The sequence below is a fragment of the Tyto alba genome, unplaced genomic scaffold, assembly GCF_018691265.1.
Source record: "Tyto alba isolate M040663 unplaced genomic scaffold, T.alba_DEE_v4.0 Super-Scaffold_27, whole genome shotgun sequence".
Classification (NCBI taxonomy): Eukaryota; Metazoa; Chordata; class Aves; order Strigiformes; family Tytonidae; genus Tyto; species Tyto alba.
The window spans coordinates 12,617,871-12,637,999 of NW_024881301.1; the positions used below are offsets into that span (position 1 = coordinate 12,617,871).

Genomic DNA, 20,129 nt, shown 5'->3' on the forward strand with positions numbered 1-20,129 from the left:
ACTTTCTGCTTTTGCATAAGAAGTTACAGTCTGGTTTGTATGATGTATCAGGAGTTCTTGCTTAGCCAGTACGTATCGTTTATTTCCCTGAATGAGATTTTATAAAATACTGGTTATTCACGATTGTTTGCCTAACTTAGCAAAGGGTTGACTGCTTTCTTCTTAATTGTGATGTATACATCAGCATTAAATAGCAGAAGAACCAGAGGTGACTGCAGAGTCCAAAGGCTAGTGCAGAAGCCAGAACTATTATATCTGGATATACTCTTGTCATAACTAAAATAGTCATGGAAATAGGTTTAATATGGCTTTTGTGTGTAATCTTGTATTTTAATTCTGCTTTTTTGGGGCCATGGCTACACAGCCACCTTGATCACTTTAAGTCTGCAGTGCAGGGCACATTCTTCCTACTCACAGCCTTCCTTATGCTTGCCCTGACCCTTCTATGGTTGCATAAAGAGCCAGGCTATGGAACTGATGTAGCTTTAAAATAAAAATATTTTTTTCTTCTGTTTGTCTTTCAACAGATAGTTTCCTTCCAGCAGCAACACAGCAGCATGGATTTAAATTGGATTATAGTTAGCATGTAACCATGACTTGATCTGTCATCCAAATATACCAGTGGGTGTAGGGAATAGATTTTTCTTTTTCTAGGGTTTGCTCTATTTCTGTTTTTCTTTCATCCCTTGAAAGAAGGGGTCATATCTGAGGGTGGCCATTTAGACACAAAGGGCCAAATTCAGCAAAGTGGACTCCAGAAGAATGATGTCCCATGCATCATATCTGTTCTATGGAATTTCTGAAATTAATCTGTGCTAGGAAGAGTTTTTTGCTTATGAATTCCACTGCTGAGAATTTATGTATTGGCTTCCTTGAGCAGCTTTCATATTAGCTGTTATTTGGCCGTAACTCTCAAGCAAACAGCGTACCAGCATCTCGATGTAGATGACCTGACCTAGCCTCTTCAAATGTGAAGTTGTTGTTGTATACCAGGAAAACTTATTCATTCTTTTTCTACCTTTAATTTGTATTAGCATAATTAGAAGATGGATTTGCTTTAACTCGTTTTTTGTTGCTTTTGTTTTTGTTTTTTTTTTTAATCTTATTGCAACAGGTTAGGCAAGTTCTTATTTGCATCTATAAAATATGCTTGGGAAAGATGAAAATGATCTTTGCCTTAAGTACAGTGCTCACAAACACTCTGAGCTTCCAGACAAATATAAAATAGTTAACTTTATATTTTTGACATAAAATATAATAAATATTGCCAATCAGTATGCAAGCTGCCAATCAATTTTGTAAGAATATTCCGGTGCTTAACACATAATGGTTTATATTTTATAAATTGGAAATGGCTAAAACAGCAGTTTTCATTACGTTAATATGGCTTTGGAGTTAGGGGACAGATTCTGCAAACACTGAGTTTAGGAGCTGATGTGTTAATTGCCGTGTCTTGACATAAATTGGAACATTTATTGCAGAAGGTATTGCTGTTTGTATTTTCAGGATAGAGCTCTAAACAAGGTGATCTGAAACCCACTGCTTAAAATTGTGTGGGGTTTCTTTTTGTTTTCCCCTGCTACAGGTGTGATGGACAGGTAGCAGAAGATTTCACTTTGATACCAGGGAATCAGAATGACTGAGTGCTTCCTGCCTCCCACTAGCAGCCCCAGCGAACACCGTCGGGTAGAACACAGTGGGGGTCTTGCCCGTACTCCCAGCTCAGAAGAAATCAGTCCTACAAAATTCCCTGGATTGTACCGCACCGGTGAGCCTTCACCACCTCATGACAGCTTGCATGAGCCTCCAGATATAGTATCTGATGATGAAAAGGAGCATGGGAAGAAGAAAGGAAAATTTAAGAAGAAAGAAAAAAGAAGTGAGTAGACAACTTCTCTTATTTCATGTTTATAATTCATCTTTCTCTTTTTCTTCCTCTCTTAAAATTTAGTATTCCCAATTTTTTTTTTAAACTTGTTTAGGTGTGAAGGGAGTTAACTTGTACAAGCAGACTTTGTGCAATACCTGTTTCTCCTCCAAAAAACCCACACCTTAATCAAAAAAATGGATTGCTTTTGTTTGTTTTGCAGATACAGGTGCCAAGCATGTGCCCAGAATTGCGTATAAAACATGTTTATCCAAAATGGTGCATTGATAATTGCTTGGCAGGGGGTTCTTCTAATCTCATTATCTATTCACATTCTAAGTGGAGGTTTCCAAGTATATTTCCAAATAGATGCTTTTTGAAATTGTAGCTGAGGTGCTAGCTAAAATAAAACTGTAAGTTTTTCCTGAATTTTATACTTTTAAATTTGGAAGAGTCAGTTTTAACGACTTTAACCCTTTTCCATTTCTCTCTCATGGTCAGAGTTTGCTGTTGTGTACCATCCCAAGTTTTCATGTGCACACCGCACCATTATTTGAGTAATAAAATCTGTGTCCTTTTTTCTCTAGCTTCTCAGTTTAGTCTAATCAAGCAGTTTCCTCCAGCAGTGTCAAAGTATTATTGCAGAGTTCAGAAAAGTACAAGACAATGTCGAGATCTGAATTTACTAGAACCGACACAGTAAAGGTTAGAAGAAAGTAGAGCTTTGACTATAGAATCCTTTTTTTGTCAGTATATCAGTGTCCAGAACAGAAGTTCTAATGTAAAAAACATACCCCTCCTCCAAAACAACAGAAGAGAAATCTTACGTCCTCCCTTTAGATTTGTGCAGAAAATTTTGGAAACATGAAATAGGTTTTTATCAATAGAGTTTTTCTACATATTCTGAAAGAACAAAGCACTTGGAAATACTAAGCTGATCCTGAGCTCTCTCAGCACCAGAAAGATACTCGCTCTCCCAGTCTCTGAAACCTAAGTGGCCCAAATGCTACTACTTTTTTAACTGACTCTTGTTTTAGCAAAATTTTGAAATAATTTTCCTCTACTGTAACACCTGTATCTCTGGTACCAGGGAGTTCTGGATGCCAGTGTACCTTGCGATTTTCTTATGTGTGACATTTGGAAGATCAAAAACAATGAGACAGCACACAATATTCTGTTAGAATGAATATGATCACTATTTGTTATATGCATGCACGTATTTAAATAATTACTCTAAGAATTTGCTGCCACTGCACTGCTTTTAATCAAACCCATCTCCTGGAATTCAGGGATTGTTTCTACCACAGTTTAGAAGGAGCATTGTTACTTTAACTGAAGACTGTGTGCCTAAAGAATGCCGTAACTCAAAAATATATTATCCTTAAGTTAAAGCCAACAGTTTACAGGTTATAAGAAAAGTGATTCCTTAGGGTTTTTCTTTAATGTGAACAACATTGGATTGGTGATGAAAATTTGGTATTGATTGGACAGGTCTAAATTCAGGCTATTAGTAGTTGATTTTTTATTCTTTGCCAATCAGCTTTCTGTTATAACTCTGCATTAGACACCTCTAAATTTGGAGTTGTTAGAGGTCAGCATTATGCATAGTGTGGGTTTCTTTGTGGTGTAATTCGCCAAGTCTCATGGTGATAGTCTAACTGAAGGTTGAAGAGGAAGAATGCTTCTTCATCAAATACATGCAGGTCTGCATACACTAGCACTGAAACCGCTTTCTACTTTCTTCCGCAAGAGATTACAACACATTTTATAGCTGATGTAAAGCAATTTTTGTTGCTTTAAAGGTATGAAAAATCCTCAAAAATGCAAAATATATAGGAAGAATCAAATTATTTCTTGCAGCTGTAATGTAAAAAGCATTCAGCATTTCTTAGCCCTAATATGTCATATAATTGCCAGTCAAAGAGTAAGTTACACACATCTCATACAGTCCAAAAATTATCATCATCATAAATATAACCTCAATGAACATTTTACTTACATAAATTAGAAGAGTTCTGTACAGTTGCTTAATATGGTTGAATTTTGAAGAGTTACCCTTCCAGCTTTGCCTTTTGTTATTCCTTCCATACTTTGGATTTTTCAGATTCTTCAACGTTTGAAATTCTGTTACATGTATTCAGGCTGGTTTTTTTCATGTTTCTGGCTACCTGTTTTGATTCTGGACAATACACAACCTGCTGTGGTCATGTAACTTGGGGTTTAAACAAATATAATTGAACATTTCAATGAGAAAAAGACAAGTATTGTCATTAAATTATGACTGAATGTTTGTTGAACTTACAGTATTAGTGAATTAACAACAAGGTCATCCAAACTCCTGAAATGTAGGTAACTTTAATCCTACAAAGGTTTTGCGGTATTTTGATAATACTCTAAATGTAAACTGTAGAAATGCTTGAAGAGCAGGAGCGTATGTGGAGAGGGAAGGATAAATATCCCAAGGTTACTCATTTTAATTTTTCAAGTAAATCCTGTTTTCAGGAGTCATGTACTCATAGCTGTAGTATTATTACCTATATCAAAAAAACATTTTTGTATGCTAGCAAGGGATCTTTTTTCTTATGTGGTTAAATAATGATTTTATATTTTTCTTATTCATGGCAGTAACCTAGTGCACAGCAAACATGACTGGGGAAAAAGTACTAAAAATGTTTTAGAGATTATAAAAAGAAATATTCCATTTAATTTTCAATGTGGAGTGTCAGCTGTTGGAAAAATATTTCAGCCACTGATTTCTATTCTCTACTCCTCTCTGATAGACAGTGTTGATTAGCTGTAGAGTGAGTTACATTAGGGGATTTATTAGGGATTAAAATGAATTTTCTTTTTACTGGGATATTTTTAACTTGGATCTGTTTCCTGACTCAAAATATCCCTTGTCCATGCAAGAACTTGTACTGTGGCAGCAGGAGAGAAAAAATGGATCTTTTTAAAGCAGTAATGGTTTATATGAGACAATGACCGGTGTAATTGATTTTAAAAAAATGTTTAACCACCTTTCAATAATCACGTATTGATAAAGTCTAAAATACACATTTCCTTGCAAAAGAAAAAGATTATAAGAAATACTTATGAAGAAAAAGCTATTCTACCCATTAGAATTTCTGTAGATAGTCTCTATGTAGTAGATGTTACTCTGGTTATTTGTTTTACTTCTGAGATTGATACCATTGGACAGAATGGGTTCAATATGTAGCTAGCAATTTTTGTGTATAATAATTTTAATTTTCTTTACACAATTCTTGGGAAAATGGAGGAGTGGTTGATTTGTGAACTAAACTGCCTTGTAAAAGGACAGCAGTATCGTTGGTATGAACCCTTCTGAATTTTGGGGGAAATCTTTCTGAAGACAGAACCCCTAATGTGTTGGGCAGCGGGTGGGTTCCCATTCGTTCTTTTGGGATGCAGATGAAGGCTGAAATTGCACTATTAACTTGGGGACCTGCTCTGAACAATCTTTGGTCCCCAGTTGGGTGTTTATCTTCCTCCCCTGAGTTGCTTGCCTTCTGTGGGATTCTAGCAACCCGAAGCTTTCTGCTAGGTACTACCGAGGGGAAGATAGCAACCAGGGCTCTCATCTGAAGGGATTTTTCTCCAAAATAATTTCTGCTCAGGAATGTATCATTAATATGGACATTTGGCAACCATGCAAAAGCTCTGACACAGTATTCCCAGCTGTCCCAGATAGTGCAGTGACACGGTAAGTTGTCTCTGTGCTTATGATCCTTCCCTTCTGTGCAGAGTGCTAATGGGGATGTGTTCTACAGTAGCGCTGGATACTACATACCTATAGGGGGACATCTGCTGAAAATTATAAGGAGGCCATTGTCATCCTACAAAATAACCAAGTAGCTGTTATTGCAAACAAAACATTTTTACTGATCTGATGTGTGGAGAAGCTCTGAATACAGTTTTCAGGTCTACAGAATAGGAAGTTACTGAAACTTTCTACCCATGGTATGCATTAGATGCTCTTTATATCAAGGTTTATCTTTCTGTGTCGCTACATCCTATTGTACTGACAAATTACTATGTATATCTACATACTGCTGTGTATTTATTTAGCAAAATACTATTTGCAAACAGTTTAAAAGTCTGCCTTTTAGTCCCAGTAATTACTTTGATTAAAAGTAAAGTAAGGAAAATTTTGTATTTCAACTTCATTTGTTCTTCTTGCACAGGGCTGCACAGTAATCTGAACGTTGAATTTGTTTGGGAGTGCTGTGCTATTATCAGTGGGTTGAATGTCTATAATAAGTGAACAGATCTAACTAAAAGTTGGATAGTTAAGTGTTGGTAGTGTCCGTACGTTTGAGGTTTATTATAATAATAATAAAAATAATAACAACAACAACAACAATAATTCTTGTGAGTGGGGAAAGGAAATAGAAACCGTCTACCCCAAGTTCATGAGGCATCCATGTCTGTCTTACTGTTTTATTTAGAAATGGTATACAAGTTGGTGGCAAATCTGACAAATTGAAATTAGGTAACTAATGCTAGCCTTGCACATCAGTCGGTATAGTCATATTTGACCTAATTCTTCCCTATGTAAAAGTGATCCATGTTTTCTTTCAGTAAACTAATTACAGATGCATGCAAATTTCCCCAGGGAGCAAAAATCAGATGTAGAGGTATAAATGACTTACAAACTCATCAGAGACCTGATGCACAAAATATAGCTTGTGGCAGGTAGGTTTGTTAAGTTGCAGTTCTACATAATGCAGCCCTTTGAGTTAACAATAAATGCTATAGCATGAATTTATAGCTTCACTGTGAGAGTGCAGAAAATGAGGAGTATTCCCAAGTATGCAGACTGATAGAAACAGTGGCCTCACTGCATGGCAAAGCTTTGAAGCCTGTGAGTTAGATCTTTCCAGAGTAACACTGGATTTTTATTTTCTTTTAATTTTTAAAAAGGGTTTTCATAATTTTCAATAAGAATTATATTTGCAACATCACGTTTAAAGTAACTGCAATGAAGGCGTTTGATAATGCATGCTTGTGGAAGGTCTAATGAAGCCTGAGCAAGGAACTGGCAGTGTGGTTGTTATGACGGCAGAATTGGAGTATTTATTAAATTAATACCAATCTCCTATAGGTGCAGGATGATGTCGCTGGCATACATTGGAGTGAGGGGAAAATTCAGACTATTAGTACTTAGAAGTCTTGAGTAAACAGTGAACAGAAATGTCAGTTTACTTAACAGTAGGTAATACTTTCCACATTTAAAATCACCTGATTTGCCAAGTGCTTTTGATATTTTTTCTTCTGTAAGTGTAGGTTGCTTATTTTTCAATATATTGTATCACTGGTGAAAGGAATACAGTAAATTTATTACTGTAAGTATGGTAAATAAAATCAGGCTGCTCTAAGAGACATACAACCCCCGTTTTGGGATGGGTGGGAGATTCTCTGTGAATCTGCAATTACTGTATATTTCTAAACTTTGTTGACTTATGTTACTGAGACAGATGAAAAGAAGCTGGTTTTGTATTTAACTTGCTCCTTCATGTCTTCTCATGAAGTCAAGAAATACCAGTTTCAGTAATGTGCCGTTGCTGGTGCTAGGTTACCACAGATCTAGAAAAGCCCCAAGATTTGCATTGCAACACGGAGTGCTGAGACACGTGAGGCGGGCGGTTTGTCCGTGGACGCAGCTGGCTCCGGGCTTGGGAGCCCGGTGCTGAGCCAGCGCCCACGCTGACACCCTTCCCCGTGGGGGGGATCCCTGCGCTGCCCCACTGGGAGCTGTTACAGCTACCCAGCAGGGAACACTGAGGGCAGACTGTTCTGGGCTCTGGTGAAGATCTGGCTTTCTGTTTGGAAATTACATCTGTGGAACCCGTCCTGAAACTCGATGCCAGTCCCACCTCGCTGTCACGGAACACAGTAGCCATGTCTGCTCCTCCTCTCTATCAGAGTGAGATTTGAGTCCTTAGTCTATGCACTGCAGGTTTCCTTACCCATTTCTGGGTTTAGTTTACAAAAAGAGCGAATGATGGTATAGCCGGTAAGCTGCAAAGATGAGACCTGGTAGCTGGTTGTCTTATACTTAACATTTGCATTTTATATTAAAATTCGCTTGGACAGGAGCAGAGCTACATCCTTCTCCATTGTCTGTGAAAGTGGGTGCTTGGTAGTCCTAGGGAAGAGTGCAGGATGGGAAGGGTGAGCTGGTGAAGCAATTGTAATTATTTTATGGCAATTCCATGCTTTGATACATTTCTTACAACTTATTTGACTATTAAAAGCTACCTTCTACCAAGCAGGCAAGGAGGCTTAAAATACAGACAGCTCATTGAATGTGCTGAAATAACGCTGAGAAACTCTGCAGCTTAATATAGTTTAGAATTGGAAGAATAAAAGACGGAATGTCTCCTGGTTCTTTTGCACAAGGTCTTTCACCTGTAAAAACTACAGCCTGTAATCTCATCTGTGATGCTCTCTTTTATAATCTGAGGGGGCAATTTTCCACCACCTGAAACTATTGACGCAGGAGGAGCTGTCGGTGTGCTGCTTCACTTGGGCAGGGGCGCAGCCTCTAGGTAGTGGAAGAGCCTTGAAGGTTCTGTATAATGGGGGCTTCACGTTGACGCAGGAGCTTGCAGCCCCACTGCCTTAAGGGAGGTGGCTGGTGCAAATGGCATGTAAAACGTCTTGTTGACCAGGTTTCAGGCTTACTTTTCTTATATGGTGTACTGAGTATGTAAAATAACCATGAGCTGACTTGGAAGTTGTGTTGATTTGTATGTTGTTGGGTTTGGTTGTGGGTTGTTTTATTGTTGGTTGGTTGATTTTTTTTTTTTTTTTTTTTTTTTTTTTTTTGTAATCCAGGTTTAAAGATTTCCTTGTTCTTGCCTGAAGGATAGGCAGGGCTAGCTGCAGAGGCATAGTTAGTAAAAGCACTGGTGCAACTTTAGACAGCACTTGCTGTTTTGCTGCTGGAGCGGTGTACTCCACCTGTGGACTTGTTTGAAGCTCTTGTATGTGCTTTTTAAGGCAAATACGCACCTTCACTGGCAGGTATTGTGCTAGTGCTACTAGAATTGGTTTATTCATCTAGTGGAAAAGTAAGTGTGCTTGGGCGTGCTTTTTTTTTTTTTTTGTATTTTATTAGAGGCTGAAATTTTCTGAACTTTATACTTACCTTAAAATTCAGAATATTCTGGAAGGGGGGTTGGGGAGTTAAGTGGCTGAAGTTTAGTTTGTTCTTAACAGAAGTTTGTTAGGCTTATGTGTATATTGTAGATGATCCTTAACAGCGATTCTTATACTGTTGATTACAGGAACATAGAGAAGTTGCCAGACAGTTGTTTTTATTTTGCATTTCCTTGACTATTAGATGGGAAACTAGCCCATAAGATGGACATTGCCATTATGAGTAAGTATGTAAAGTACTAACTGTTTAGATCATTCAGGAGCTGTGTGGCTTATCTTTGATGTGACTATGCAACCTTGATTTAATCCTTGTCCACTTCATTGTGTAACAACTAAAGAAAACCTTCTGAAGACTTAGACAGGCACTTTTAAAATTCATGTTGCTTATTCTCTCTCCTCTTTATATATTCCTTCTTGTTCTCTCCCTGTTCTAATACGGTATCTAGACACTAAACAGACTTACAGCTGTCCTCTTGCCTTTTCCTCCTTTGCCTAATAGCGGAAGGTTATGCTGCATTTCAAGAGGACAGTTCCGGTGATGAAGCTGAAAGTCCTTCAAAATTGAAGCGGTCCAAGGGGATACATGTCTTCAAGAAACCCAGCTTTTCCAAAAAAAAGGAGAAGGATTTTAAAATAAAAGAGAAACCCAAAGATGAAAAACACAAGGAAGACAAACATAAGGAAGAGAAACATAAAGAGAAGAAGTCAAAAGACTTAACTGCAGCAGATGTTGTAAAACAGTGGAAAGAGAAGAAGAAAAAGAAAAAGCCAATTCAGGAGACAGAGATACCTCAAGTGGATGTCCCAAGTCACAGACCCGTGTTCGGCATTCCTTTGTCTGATGCGGTAGACAGGACCATGATGTACGATGGCATCCGCCTGCCAGCGGTTTTCCGTGAATGTATAGATTACGTAGAGAAGTATGGCATGAAATGTGAAGGCATCTACAGAGTTTCAGGTACCCTGGGCACACTATCGTGCAGGTTCCTAAGGTCCTTACTTGCGATTCTCTTACTATTTTACCGTTTTCAACACCTAGAGACTCTGTTCATAGCTGCATTAATTTTAATTATCCAAAATATAATCGGGTAGCTAAAGTTAAGCAAACCCATAGGTCTGAAGTAGCAGAAAAGTGGCTAATGTAGTGGTACTGCTTAATGGCAGTAAAAATACACTTGTTTTGGCCTTTTCTGATAGGTTGGTAACAATGAATAAAATGTGTTAGCATGGCCAGCTTGTATTTTTTTACTTCTGCATTAGAAATACAATGCTAGTTGATTGCAAAAGCAAAGGTAAGACATAACCATTTTATTACTTAAGCATCCCAGTAAGTTGCTGTTTTCAGTTACTTCCATTGTGTATTTTTTTTTCTTTCTAAAAAACTTATTTTCTTTAAACAAATACCCAAATAAGCAGAAACTACAAGCTTCGCTATTTAAGCTTGTCAACAGTGGCTAATTAACCACGGTAGTTGTGTAACACCAGCTTACATAAATGAAACATCAGTTTTAGTCACGTTAAACAGAGCAGTCCCTTTATTTGTGAACTGCATCTGCCATGTAACTTGTGTAGGTACTTCTGTGGGTGTGTTTAAGGGAGCAAGAACAAGTGAGAAAAGCAGTTTGAGGAAAAGCATTTGAAACAAGTTGCCTAGCACTGTAAAACAGTAATCAGACCATTTTAAAGGCTTCATTAAGCTGTAATCAACCGATTTTAAAGGTTTCATTATGCTGTCTTCACGCTGTCGGTCTGCATGGTATTTGGTAGGCACGCAGAAATACTGCAGCAGCTTCAAGGAGTTTCTTCATCTTGCCGATCGGAACGTTCTGGTTGTGTTTTTTTCAAGACACGATGTGTTGGGAATTTTTCTGTAACTGTTTTTTGATGTTTGTACTTTCTAGGTGTTCTCCGGTGCAACAGCACCCCCTTGTGTGTGTAGCACTGCTTAAATCGAGAGCTCAGAGACAGTTGCAGTGGCGTCGCTACCTGCCAGCCGCTGTGATGACTAACTTACTTGGATGTGAAACTGAGTATATTTTGCCTGGCATTTACCATGGGCTGAGTGCACCCAGTTTTGTTTTTGTGTACGAGCCAAGCCATGGCAGTGCATTCAGTCACTGTAACTCACGTGGGTGTCTGAGCTTTAAGAATGACATTTCCCCGAGTTTGGGAAGTTGGAATGTCACCGAGTTATAAAAACACCTTACAGAAAATCCTGGCTGGGTTGAATAAGTGTGTAAACACACTTTTATCCACGCAGTGCCTCAAATCAGGAATCCGGTGTGAGATTCGCTGAGGAGGGACAGCTGGAAATCTGGAAAGTGTGGGGTTTGTTTTGACAGAGCAAAGCTGTTACAGGTGGAACTTGTTGCACAATACTGGAGTTGGTAACACATTTGCTAGTTGGCTTAGGGCTGTATAATGGCACAGCCTGAAAGAGGCTGAATGCAAATACACAATTGATCTTAGGTTCCCCTGCCCTTCCTCACCCTATTTTGTGTTCCTTGATGCAAGGGAACGCTGGTGCCAGCTCTGTTTCAGAACTTCAGCAGTGCTCTGGTTTTGCTTCCTAGTAGTAGTCTGTGCTTCTTTAGAAGCAGCAATCACGTAGTTTTGAGTCACAATTTTAACTTTGTTACGTGTGGATAACCTTTAAAAGGTATTCCTCGGTTAGCTTAAATTGTAAGGAGAGGTGAAATAAATGCATCTCAAACAAAAATTAAAAATAATTTATGTATTTACAGTTGAAGATTACTCTTAATTCTTGATCTAAATATTTTAAGGAATAAAATCAAAAGTTGATGAGCTAAAAGCAGCCTATGATCGAGAAGAATCTCCCAACCTGGAAGAATATGAGCCCAATACAGTAGCCAGCTTGCTGAAACAGTACCTACGAGAACTGCCTGAAAATTTGCTTACCAAAGAGCTAATGCCCCGCTTTGAAGATGCTTGTGGAAAGAGCACAGAAGCTGAGAAAGTTCAGGAGTGCCAGAGGTTGCTGAAAGAGTTGCCAGAGTGTAACCATCTCCTAATTTCTTGGCTGATTGTGCATATGGACCATGTTATTGCAAAGGAACTGGAAACAAAAATGAACATCCAGAATATTTCTATAGTGCTCAGCCCTACTGTCCAGGTACGTGCACCACACAGCAAGTGTTAGAGCAGAACTTCAGCCCAAGAAAGACTTCTTTGTAGGAACTCTCTTGCAGGTGGGAATCAGGTATTGTCTGATAGACTTAAGCTAATTTACAGCTGCTCTTTGTACCTTGGGAACCTAAAATGCTGGGGAAAGAGGAACAGACTTTCTGAATGTGAACTTTCATACTGTGGGTCTGATATTTGGGTTGTTTGAGAGTATTGCAAAGACTGCTGTCAGGGTTTTAATTCTGCTGTGAACAGAAGTAATGTAATGTTTTCTCCTTCCAAGAATTCAGGCAGATATACAATTTCTGTGGGCTTTTGATTCAGTGATAATTTAGTGGAGACTATATTGTTGCTTAATTTTAATATCAAGCCAAAGAAACCTGTCCTGCAAATAGATCTTCCTGGTGCAGTAATGGCTTTGGTGTCTGCAGTCAAACGGCACCAGTAAGTTTTAGCGGTTTCTGGATTGATTAATTCCTTAATAAACACCTTGGAGATACTTAATTTAAATACAGCTCAGAATTAGTCCTGTGCATAATGGCAACATCGCATGCTTGGGTGTGGGTCTTCTAGAAGAAACCCCACACTTCAGAAAAGCTTGGTTTTCTAATTAAGAGTCTAGGTGGAGGCCCAGTAGCAAAAGGGCTGGGTATTATTCTTGGCTATTTTGCTGTGCCAGACACTTTTCTAGCTTAGAAAAGAAGTAACAAATAATGCAGGCCCAATCATGTTTTGTTGCTAAGTAGATTTTGCAATTAAAATACAGGTAGTGACAGAACTCTCATCTTACAGGATTGATTTTTGAATTTTAATGGGAGATAGAATATCAAAATACATACTTGCTTCTGTCTCGTGTTAAAACAAGGATTAGAGTAGCAGCTCCTTTCAAACTACTTTTTCTAAAACATTAAATCATCTGAGAGAAGTTGTAACAAATACATAGAGGTTGAAGGAGGAGAGAGAAGGTAGCCAGCAACCAGCTATAGCACAGTATGGTTGGTGTTCCTTCTTACCATCACTGTCATGAACTCCCTTTACATGAGTAAAAAGAAAGGTTTAATACATTTCTGTATCTACCAGTGATGCAAGTAATTGTGGTAGGTGAAGGTGCTTGAAAATTCTGGGTTTAGCATGAAAATGCCTCAGATTCACGGGTAAGGGAGACAGTGAAGTGATTTCTTGAAGCCAGCACGGGGTCATTTAAAGTATCTTTTTAATCCAGATTTTCAGATTTTAGGGCAAACTGCTACAATTGGGACTGAGGGAACGGCATGCTAAATAAAGGCTCTTCTGTTTCCGGAGAAAGATATTGTGCTGCACAGATGGCAATGATGTGAATAAATCATCTTAACCAATATTTTGTCTGTCCTTTCTTTGCAGATCAGCAACCGTGTCTTGTATGTATTTTTCACACACGTTCAAGAGTTCTTTGGGAATGTGACCCTAAAGCAGGTGACAAAACCTCTTCGCTGGTCAAATATGGCAACGATGCCAGCACTTCCAGAAACACAAGAAAGCATCAAAGAAGAAATCAGGCGACAGGTTGGCAACTACTTGCTTTTTTTCTGCTTATCTTTGCCCTGGCTTTTATACGTTCGGTAGTAGATTTTCAGAAGCTTGTAACATTCTTTAATACATTCTACCACAACTGTCCTGTAAGTAGAGACCACTGGAAAGAGATTGGGGGGATATTTTTGCCCATTTCATGATGTCTGGAAAGGTGTTATGGCCTTGCGATGATTACAGCTGTGTCTTTCATGGATTGCTTTGCTGAGGAGTTCAGTACTTTTATCACGGGAGAAAGGTCAGGAGAACATCTTAAGGAGTGTGGTTTCTTTAATATTGCTCTTCGGCTAGTCCTGATCACATGCTGAACATATGTTAACACTTGGTGTTGGTTTATGTCAAGTTTTGAGAACCAGAGCTCCGAGCCAAAAAGAAGCCCAAAAGATTTTTCTTTTCAGTCTGCCCTGCTGTGATCTATTAAAGACAGACACTAACTTCTCTGGCAATATTTCCAGGAGTTCCTACTCAACTGTTTACACAGAGACTTGCAGGCAGGGATAAAAGACTTATCCAAAGAAGAGAGACTCTGGGAGGTGCAAAGAATTTTAACAGCTCTTAAGAGGAAACTAAGAGAAGCTAAGAGACAGGTGGGTAACATTTCTGTTTATTGGCCAAACACCTAAACCATGGATCCCTAATTTGTGAGAATGCAGAGGCACCCGGTTACATCAAACCACATTTCAGTCTTTTTACTGCAGCTTTTTTCATCCTAACATGGCTGAGGAGCGATTACAGTTTGGGGTTAGCTGGCTCTCCCTAGGGACAGCAAGATCTTCACCCTCCTTCACAGCCATTTGCAAAAAAAAAAAAATATTTGATTAAAAACTTAGTGTTTGACAGAGCATGTGTTCATTAGATGCTTAAAACAATGTGTCCTGGAATACTGAGAGGAATTACTGGAAGACTCAAGGCTAAACTTCAGAAGCATTTTTTTTCAAACTGTCGTATGTCCTAGAGAAGGACAGACTTTGCTGAAAACGTTCAAGACAAAGGAGGTGGTGATTCTAAGCTTTGAAAATAATACGTTCAATAAAAGCTTTTTCACAGGAAATAGAGTGACTGGGGAAAGCTGTCCTTTTAAAAGTTGTTCTCGTTCTCGGGCAGGAGTGTGAAACAAAGATTGCACAAGAAATAGCTAGCCTTTCAAAGGAGGATGTCTCCAAAGAAGAAATGAACGAGAACGAAGAAGTTATAAATATTCTGCTTGCACAGGTAAATGGCAGGCACTTTTACCTGTTTGTCTGCTCCTATTTTCTTCTTCTATGTTATTAAACACTTTTGTTTAATCATTTTCCCTTCTAATGCAGTTGGAAATTGAAGGCTTGAAGGGGTCTCTCTGTCCATTAAAATACAAGGCTTTGATTTAATGGTAAATAAAGCAGGGAAGGAATGCTGACTGTAGGAGTGAACCCAAAACTGAGTAACCTCTTGCTAACAGCAGAAAGGAGGCACTGTGCAACAATTAAATAAAAAAAAAAAAAAGTAGCCTTTGTTGTTAATATACTTAGAAAACCCTTCCAAATCTAACCAGTTTTAATACCGTTAACTACTGAACTGCTGATCAAAGGAAACAAGGCAACTGGTTTGGCTTTTTTGGCTGCCTTTGCTTCCCTCCATAGCTTTGATCTTCTCTCCACTGCACATTCCTCCTTATATTCACCTTCAAAGACGTATTTTATAATAAAGTTTTTCTAGTTGCTTTACTGGTTACCCAGGACTTTCCCCTGTGATTTAAGGAAACAGGCAGCCCAGCATGCCAAAGTCTGGTGCGTCATCGCCACAACTATTTAGTCCAGCAGTCCTCTTGAGGAGTGAGAACAGACTTTGGGTTTGAGCTTAATTTGCTTTGAGGTCTTGATGAATCGGAGTTCAAAGCGGCCATGCTAACCACTTGTGCTGCAAGCAGTGCAGAGAACAGCATCAGCTCATACCTAGCGTGTGTTCCTGCGGAATGTAAAGTCAAGGCATTAAGTGAAATAATCGATCATTGCAGGAGAACGAGATTTTAACAGAGCAAGAAGAACTGCTGGCCATGGAGCAGTATCTGCGGAGACAGATTGCTTCGGAGAAGGAAGAAATCGATCGCCTTCGAGCAGAAATAGCCGAAATACAAAGGTAGGAGGGAGACTGCTCACATCAGAGCCCCCGCCGGGCGAGCACTCTTTGAGTAAAAGTACATATATGCTCTTCTGAACCAAGACTCTAAACTACACTTAAAAGCTCACCTTATGAAGATCGCGTTTGAAAGGTGCCTCTTTTTATTGAAATCTCAGCAACTTTGGACCTTCCAGAGTGTTTTCTGTTAGTGCAACAACGGATTATGATGTAAAGGAAGCCAGACCCTGTGCACTAAAAAAATCCCCCTAGGAAATCACTGGTTTATTAAATTAAGATTTTTAAAGGAAATGGTGATTCTGTTTTTAAAACTGTTACAGATTATTCAGTGGCTGTAAGTTAACTCTTTTATGCTGCTGCAGTTCTGGCAGACTTGAGGAAGTGTTTATCAGTTTGTTATTGGTCTTTCAGTCGCCAGCAGCATGGTCGAAGTGAAACCGAGGAATATTCTTCCGAGAGTGAAAGTGAGAGTGAAGATGAGGAGGAACTGCAGGTCATCCTGGAAGACTTGCAGAGACAGAATGAAGAACTGGAGGTAAGATTTGAGGCTCGGTACTAATTGGTACTCTTACTTGATTTAGTCTGCACGGAGATACTTGCACACGTGCTCACTGGTGGTTTCACATCTGCTTGGCCGAGGGGTGTAACCCACGTGCTGGCTGTTAAGCCTCCCTTGTGTGCAGGTCCCCGCTGCTGTCTGGGTTAAGAGCAGAGCTGCCTTGTGCCAGGCAAAATGCCGCCCCTGGCTACTGCAGTTCTTTGCCAGCAGGAGCCCTGACGTTTGTTTTCCTTGCTCCAAAGATAAAGAACAATCACCTGAACCAAGCGATTCACGAGGAGCGAGAGGCCATCATAGAGCTGCGAGTACAGCTTCGCCTCCTGCAGCGAGCTAAATCGGAGCAGCAGGGGCCGGAGGAAGAGGAGCCAGAAAAGCGCGGGGGCATTTCTCAGCAGCAAAGGGACAGTGTCCTGGAGACAAAAGCAGCCAAAGAGCAGCCAAAAGCGAGCAAGGAGCAGCAAGTCAAGCCATCGCCAAGTAAAGACAGGAAAGAAACTCCGATTTGACTGAGCTCCTTGGATATGCATCAAATCAACCGAACTGTGCAAATTACTGTAATTTGAGTCAAACTGCACAAATTATTGCTGGCTGTGTACATTCTGTAAAGAAACTTCTCTTTTAAGCCCTGGAGACTTTTGTCTCCAACACTTGTGGCTTCTACTCATCACTCAGGTGAGTTTGGAGAGGCCAGAAGATTTTTTCCAGTTAGTATCAGATTACTTCAAGACTGGTTTCCTTCAGGTGATTTAAAATAATCCAGTAACAGTTTATTTTAAACCAAAATCATTATTTACATTCATTGGAGCAGAATTGGAAGAGCTCATTTTCAGTAAATAAACAAAACCCACCCCCACTTACTAATTATTTGCCTTGTGAATCTATTCATCCTCATTCACCATTATTTCTGCTTATTAACCTAGTCACTTCTTGCTTGTGCCTTTGATACCTTTCTGATGCAGATTCTATATAAGGGAGCTTTAAACTTATTCTGGGTTGGCTGATAAGTTGGGAGCCTGCGGGGTATTGTGTTTACGTAACATGCCCTTAAGCTTCATTTTTGTTCTGAATAAATGTAAAAACTTGAGAGATGTTATTTATGTCCCTGTATGATGGAAATGTTCATCAGGAGCCGTTCATGTCTGTAGCGACGTAGGTAACCCATTTACTGATTTACAAACCACCCTCATCATACCTGTTTAAGACGGGCTCTGTTCACACTGCTGCCACACAGCCAAGAGCTTTTTGTTCATCCATTTTGAATGTTTCAGTCCCTCAGAGGAAGCCCCTGACAGATGCTTCAGGCGGCGAGGGGGATGGGTTATGTCACTTAAGACAGATCTGCCTGACCAAGCAATACAGCATTTCCCTCTGCAGAAATGCAAGTCACTTGTGCTTTCCAAATAAACCTGAAGAAAAATGCCAACGGGAGGCACTGGGGGGTCAGCAATAGCCTCGTTCTTCTTGTTCAAAAAAAACCAACCACCACCCCCTGGGACTTGCTTTTGGTTTGGCTGGTTTACTGCTTCTGCCCCTGGGAAGCCACCAGCCAGGCTGGCAGTAAAGGGCCATTTAATGTTTCGGATGATACACTCACGAGACTCATCCATCAATTCCTCTATAGACAGCAAACTCCACAGAGTGCGCATAGGCTATCTTATTTTTTAATCTGGATATTTATTTTCAGCACCTGTCGGACGTGGTTGTATTCTTTATCTATTGCACTGTTGTGAATCATTGGCCATGATTTGATTTTGTACAAATAATGCTTTGATATGTTATAGAAAACAGCATAGTATTTTTTTAAAATTTGGAAAATAAAAGTTTATAAACACAGAAAATGTGGTCAGATGACAAATATAAACTAAAGCATTCTCCCTTGCCTTCGTTACATACATTTTGTATTTGCTGGCAATATTTAAACTTTTTGGTTGTTTAATTCACACTAATTCCTATTGTCATGGATTTTTCTAATGTTCTTCAGACAAATCTCTTAATATCGGTTAACTTTTATTTTGTTAGGATTGTATTTATCAAGCAAATAAATTCAACAGCCATTTGAAAGTAGTTTCTGCTTTATCTACTTCATAATGCGTATCATCTTTTTCTATTGCAAACCGCAGTTATTCTTGGGTAGCTACTTGCAGTTGAGACCTTATCTATGAAAAATGAATTCAGGCTAAATAGCTCGCCCCTGAAAGAACACTGCCTGCGTCAAAAGCTTCCTTCACTGCAGAAGATCAAGTTTAATTTGAACAAATGAAAGATTTAAAAACTTTGCTTCTCTATTACTACTGGAGATTTCAGCTGTGAAGGTAAAACCCATCCTATTTAGTCACATCGTTACAAACACCCTTCTTGCTCCTGCAAACTTACAGTGCACTTGAGGTGTCGCCACTGAAAAGGGGGGTGGAATTGCTGCTCCTGCAATAACGTAGCAACTGTAACCAGCAAGTTCCTTTCAAAACACCTGAAAGATGTTTCTTTGAAACAGCTGCGTCCAGCCATCACATCAGCACAGTTATGGGTAACACTCCTGTACCTAAAATGTCAAGTCAGTGGGGGCCCAGTCACGCTCGCCCTGGGGCAGCCTGACAGGAGCGAGGTGCTGCCCTGCCCTGCCCAGGGCAGCTGCTCCTCCCGCCCCAGCGACCCCCCCCAGGGGTTTGGCTGCCCCCAGTCCAGGGGCAGCACCTGCAGTGCTTGCCATGAAAAAGCCCCGCTAGCAGCAGTGACTTCAAAGACTGCATGCAGCAGTTGCAAATAGTGAGCTGAAAAAGCCAAAGCTCATTTCAAACAAAGCAGAAAGTAATTACATTACAATGATCCGAGCATGTTGTTCAGGTCACCTGATAAACTGCTTCATTAATCCCAAGCGCCTCACAAGGAACGGTGCGGGCTGCAGCGCTCCGGCATTGCCACCCAGGGCTCCTGCGTGCTGGCACAGGCAGCCACCTTCCTGAAGTCCACACACATCTTGAACAACCAATTTATCTAAATCAAAAATCTCCTTTAGATTTTTCCAACAACAGAGAGCTGAGTGCAGCAACGGAACCTCTGTCAGGCCCTTTGGACAAACTACCTGCCTGGCTTACCTTTACTGAAATGAAGAGACAACAGGCCTGGAACCTTAACTGCTGTTCTGGACTTAGCAAAGCTTTTGTGACACTTTGATGATGCCCTTGTTTTCCTCTTGAAAATCTAAGTGTTTCCACCACGGACTGTTGCTTCAGAGAAGGCAGGGGATGATGGGACAGGGGACAGCCACGTACCTTCCCTGTTGTTTTTATAGGCATTTTCAACACAAGCCTGGAACAGATTTTTTCAAATCAGTCAGTCAGAAACCCAGAGGAGCAGAAGCACCGTATAAACAAGGCCCTGGGACTACAATACCAGTGCGAATCGGGACACAAACCCGGGGTTTGCCAGCAGCAGGTCACCTGCATCCAAACTAAACATGTGACAGGTGTCACACTCGGAGCTGAAATCCTGCAGCCAGCTTCAGACATCGTGCATACCAAGCAGCCTGAAGTGAACTGTTACTTGCCTGAATGGTTGATCACAGTGTGGTTTTTTTTTTTGTTTTATTAAAAGAACAAAAATATCAAAGAATGAGCAGTACTCAGGTCACATTCCTACCACAGATCTAAAACCAGCAGCTTCTGGCCAGCGCCTCGCAGGATCCCAGCCAGCCTCCCA

General features: G+C 39.9%; 1 protein-coding gene across 5 annotated transcripts in view; it reads left to right on the top strand.

Moving 5' to 3' along the window:
* The window catches only part of RALBP1 (ralA binding protein 1), a 36,199-nt gene extending 17,702 nt beyond the window's left edge, over positions 1 to 18,497 (top strand). For 2 of the 5 annotated variants that reach the window (XM_033010631.2, XM_033010630.2), the window contains exons 2-10: positions 1,586 to 1,879; positions 9,549 to 10,007; positions 11,833 to 12,182; positions 13,574 to 13,735; positions 14,215 to 14,346; positions 14,864 to 14,971; positions 15,753 to 15,874; positions 16,286 to 16,409; positions 16,676 to 18,497. In XM_033010631.2, coding sequence (XP_032866522.1) covers positions 1,636 to 1,879; positions 9,549 to 10,007; positions 11,833 to 12,182; positions 13,574 to 13,735; positions 14,215 to 14,346; positions 14,864 to 14,971; positions 15,753 to 15,874; positions 16,286 to 16,409; positions 16,676 to 16,939 — 1,965 coding nt within the window. In that variant the 5' untranslated portion in view covers positions 1,586 to 1,635 and the 3' untranslated portion in view covers positions 16,940 to 18,497. Of the gene's footprint in view, positions 1 to 1,585; positions 1,880 to 8,793; positions 8,962 to 9,161; positions 9,273 to 9,548; positions 10,008 to 11,832; positions 12,183 to 13,573; positions 13,736 to 14,214; positions 14,347 to 14,863; positions 14,972 to 15,752; positions 15,875 to 16,285; positions 16,410 to 16,675 lie in introns of those variants that run through there. The other 3 variants (XM_033010632.2, XM_033010633.2, XM_033010634.2) reach the window with 3 other exon arrangements.
* The last annotated feature ends 1,632 nt before the right edge of the window (positions 18,498 to 20,129 follow it).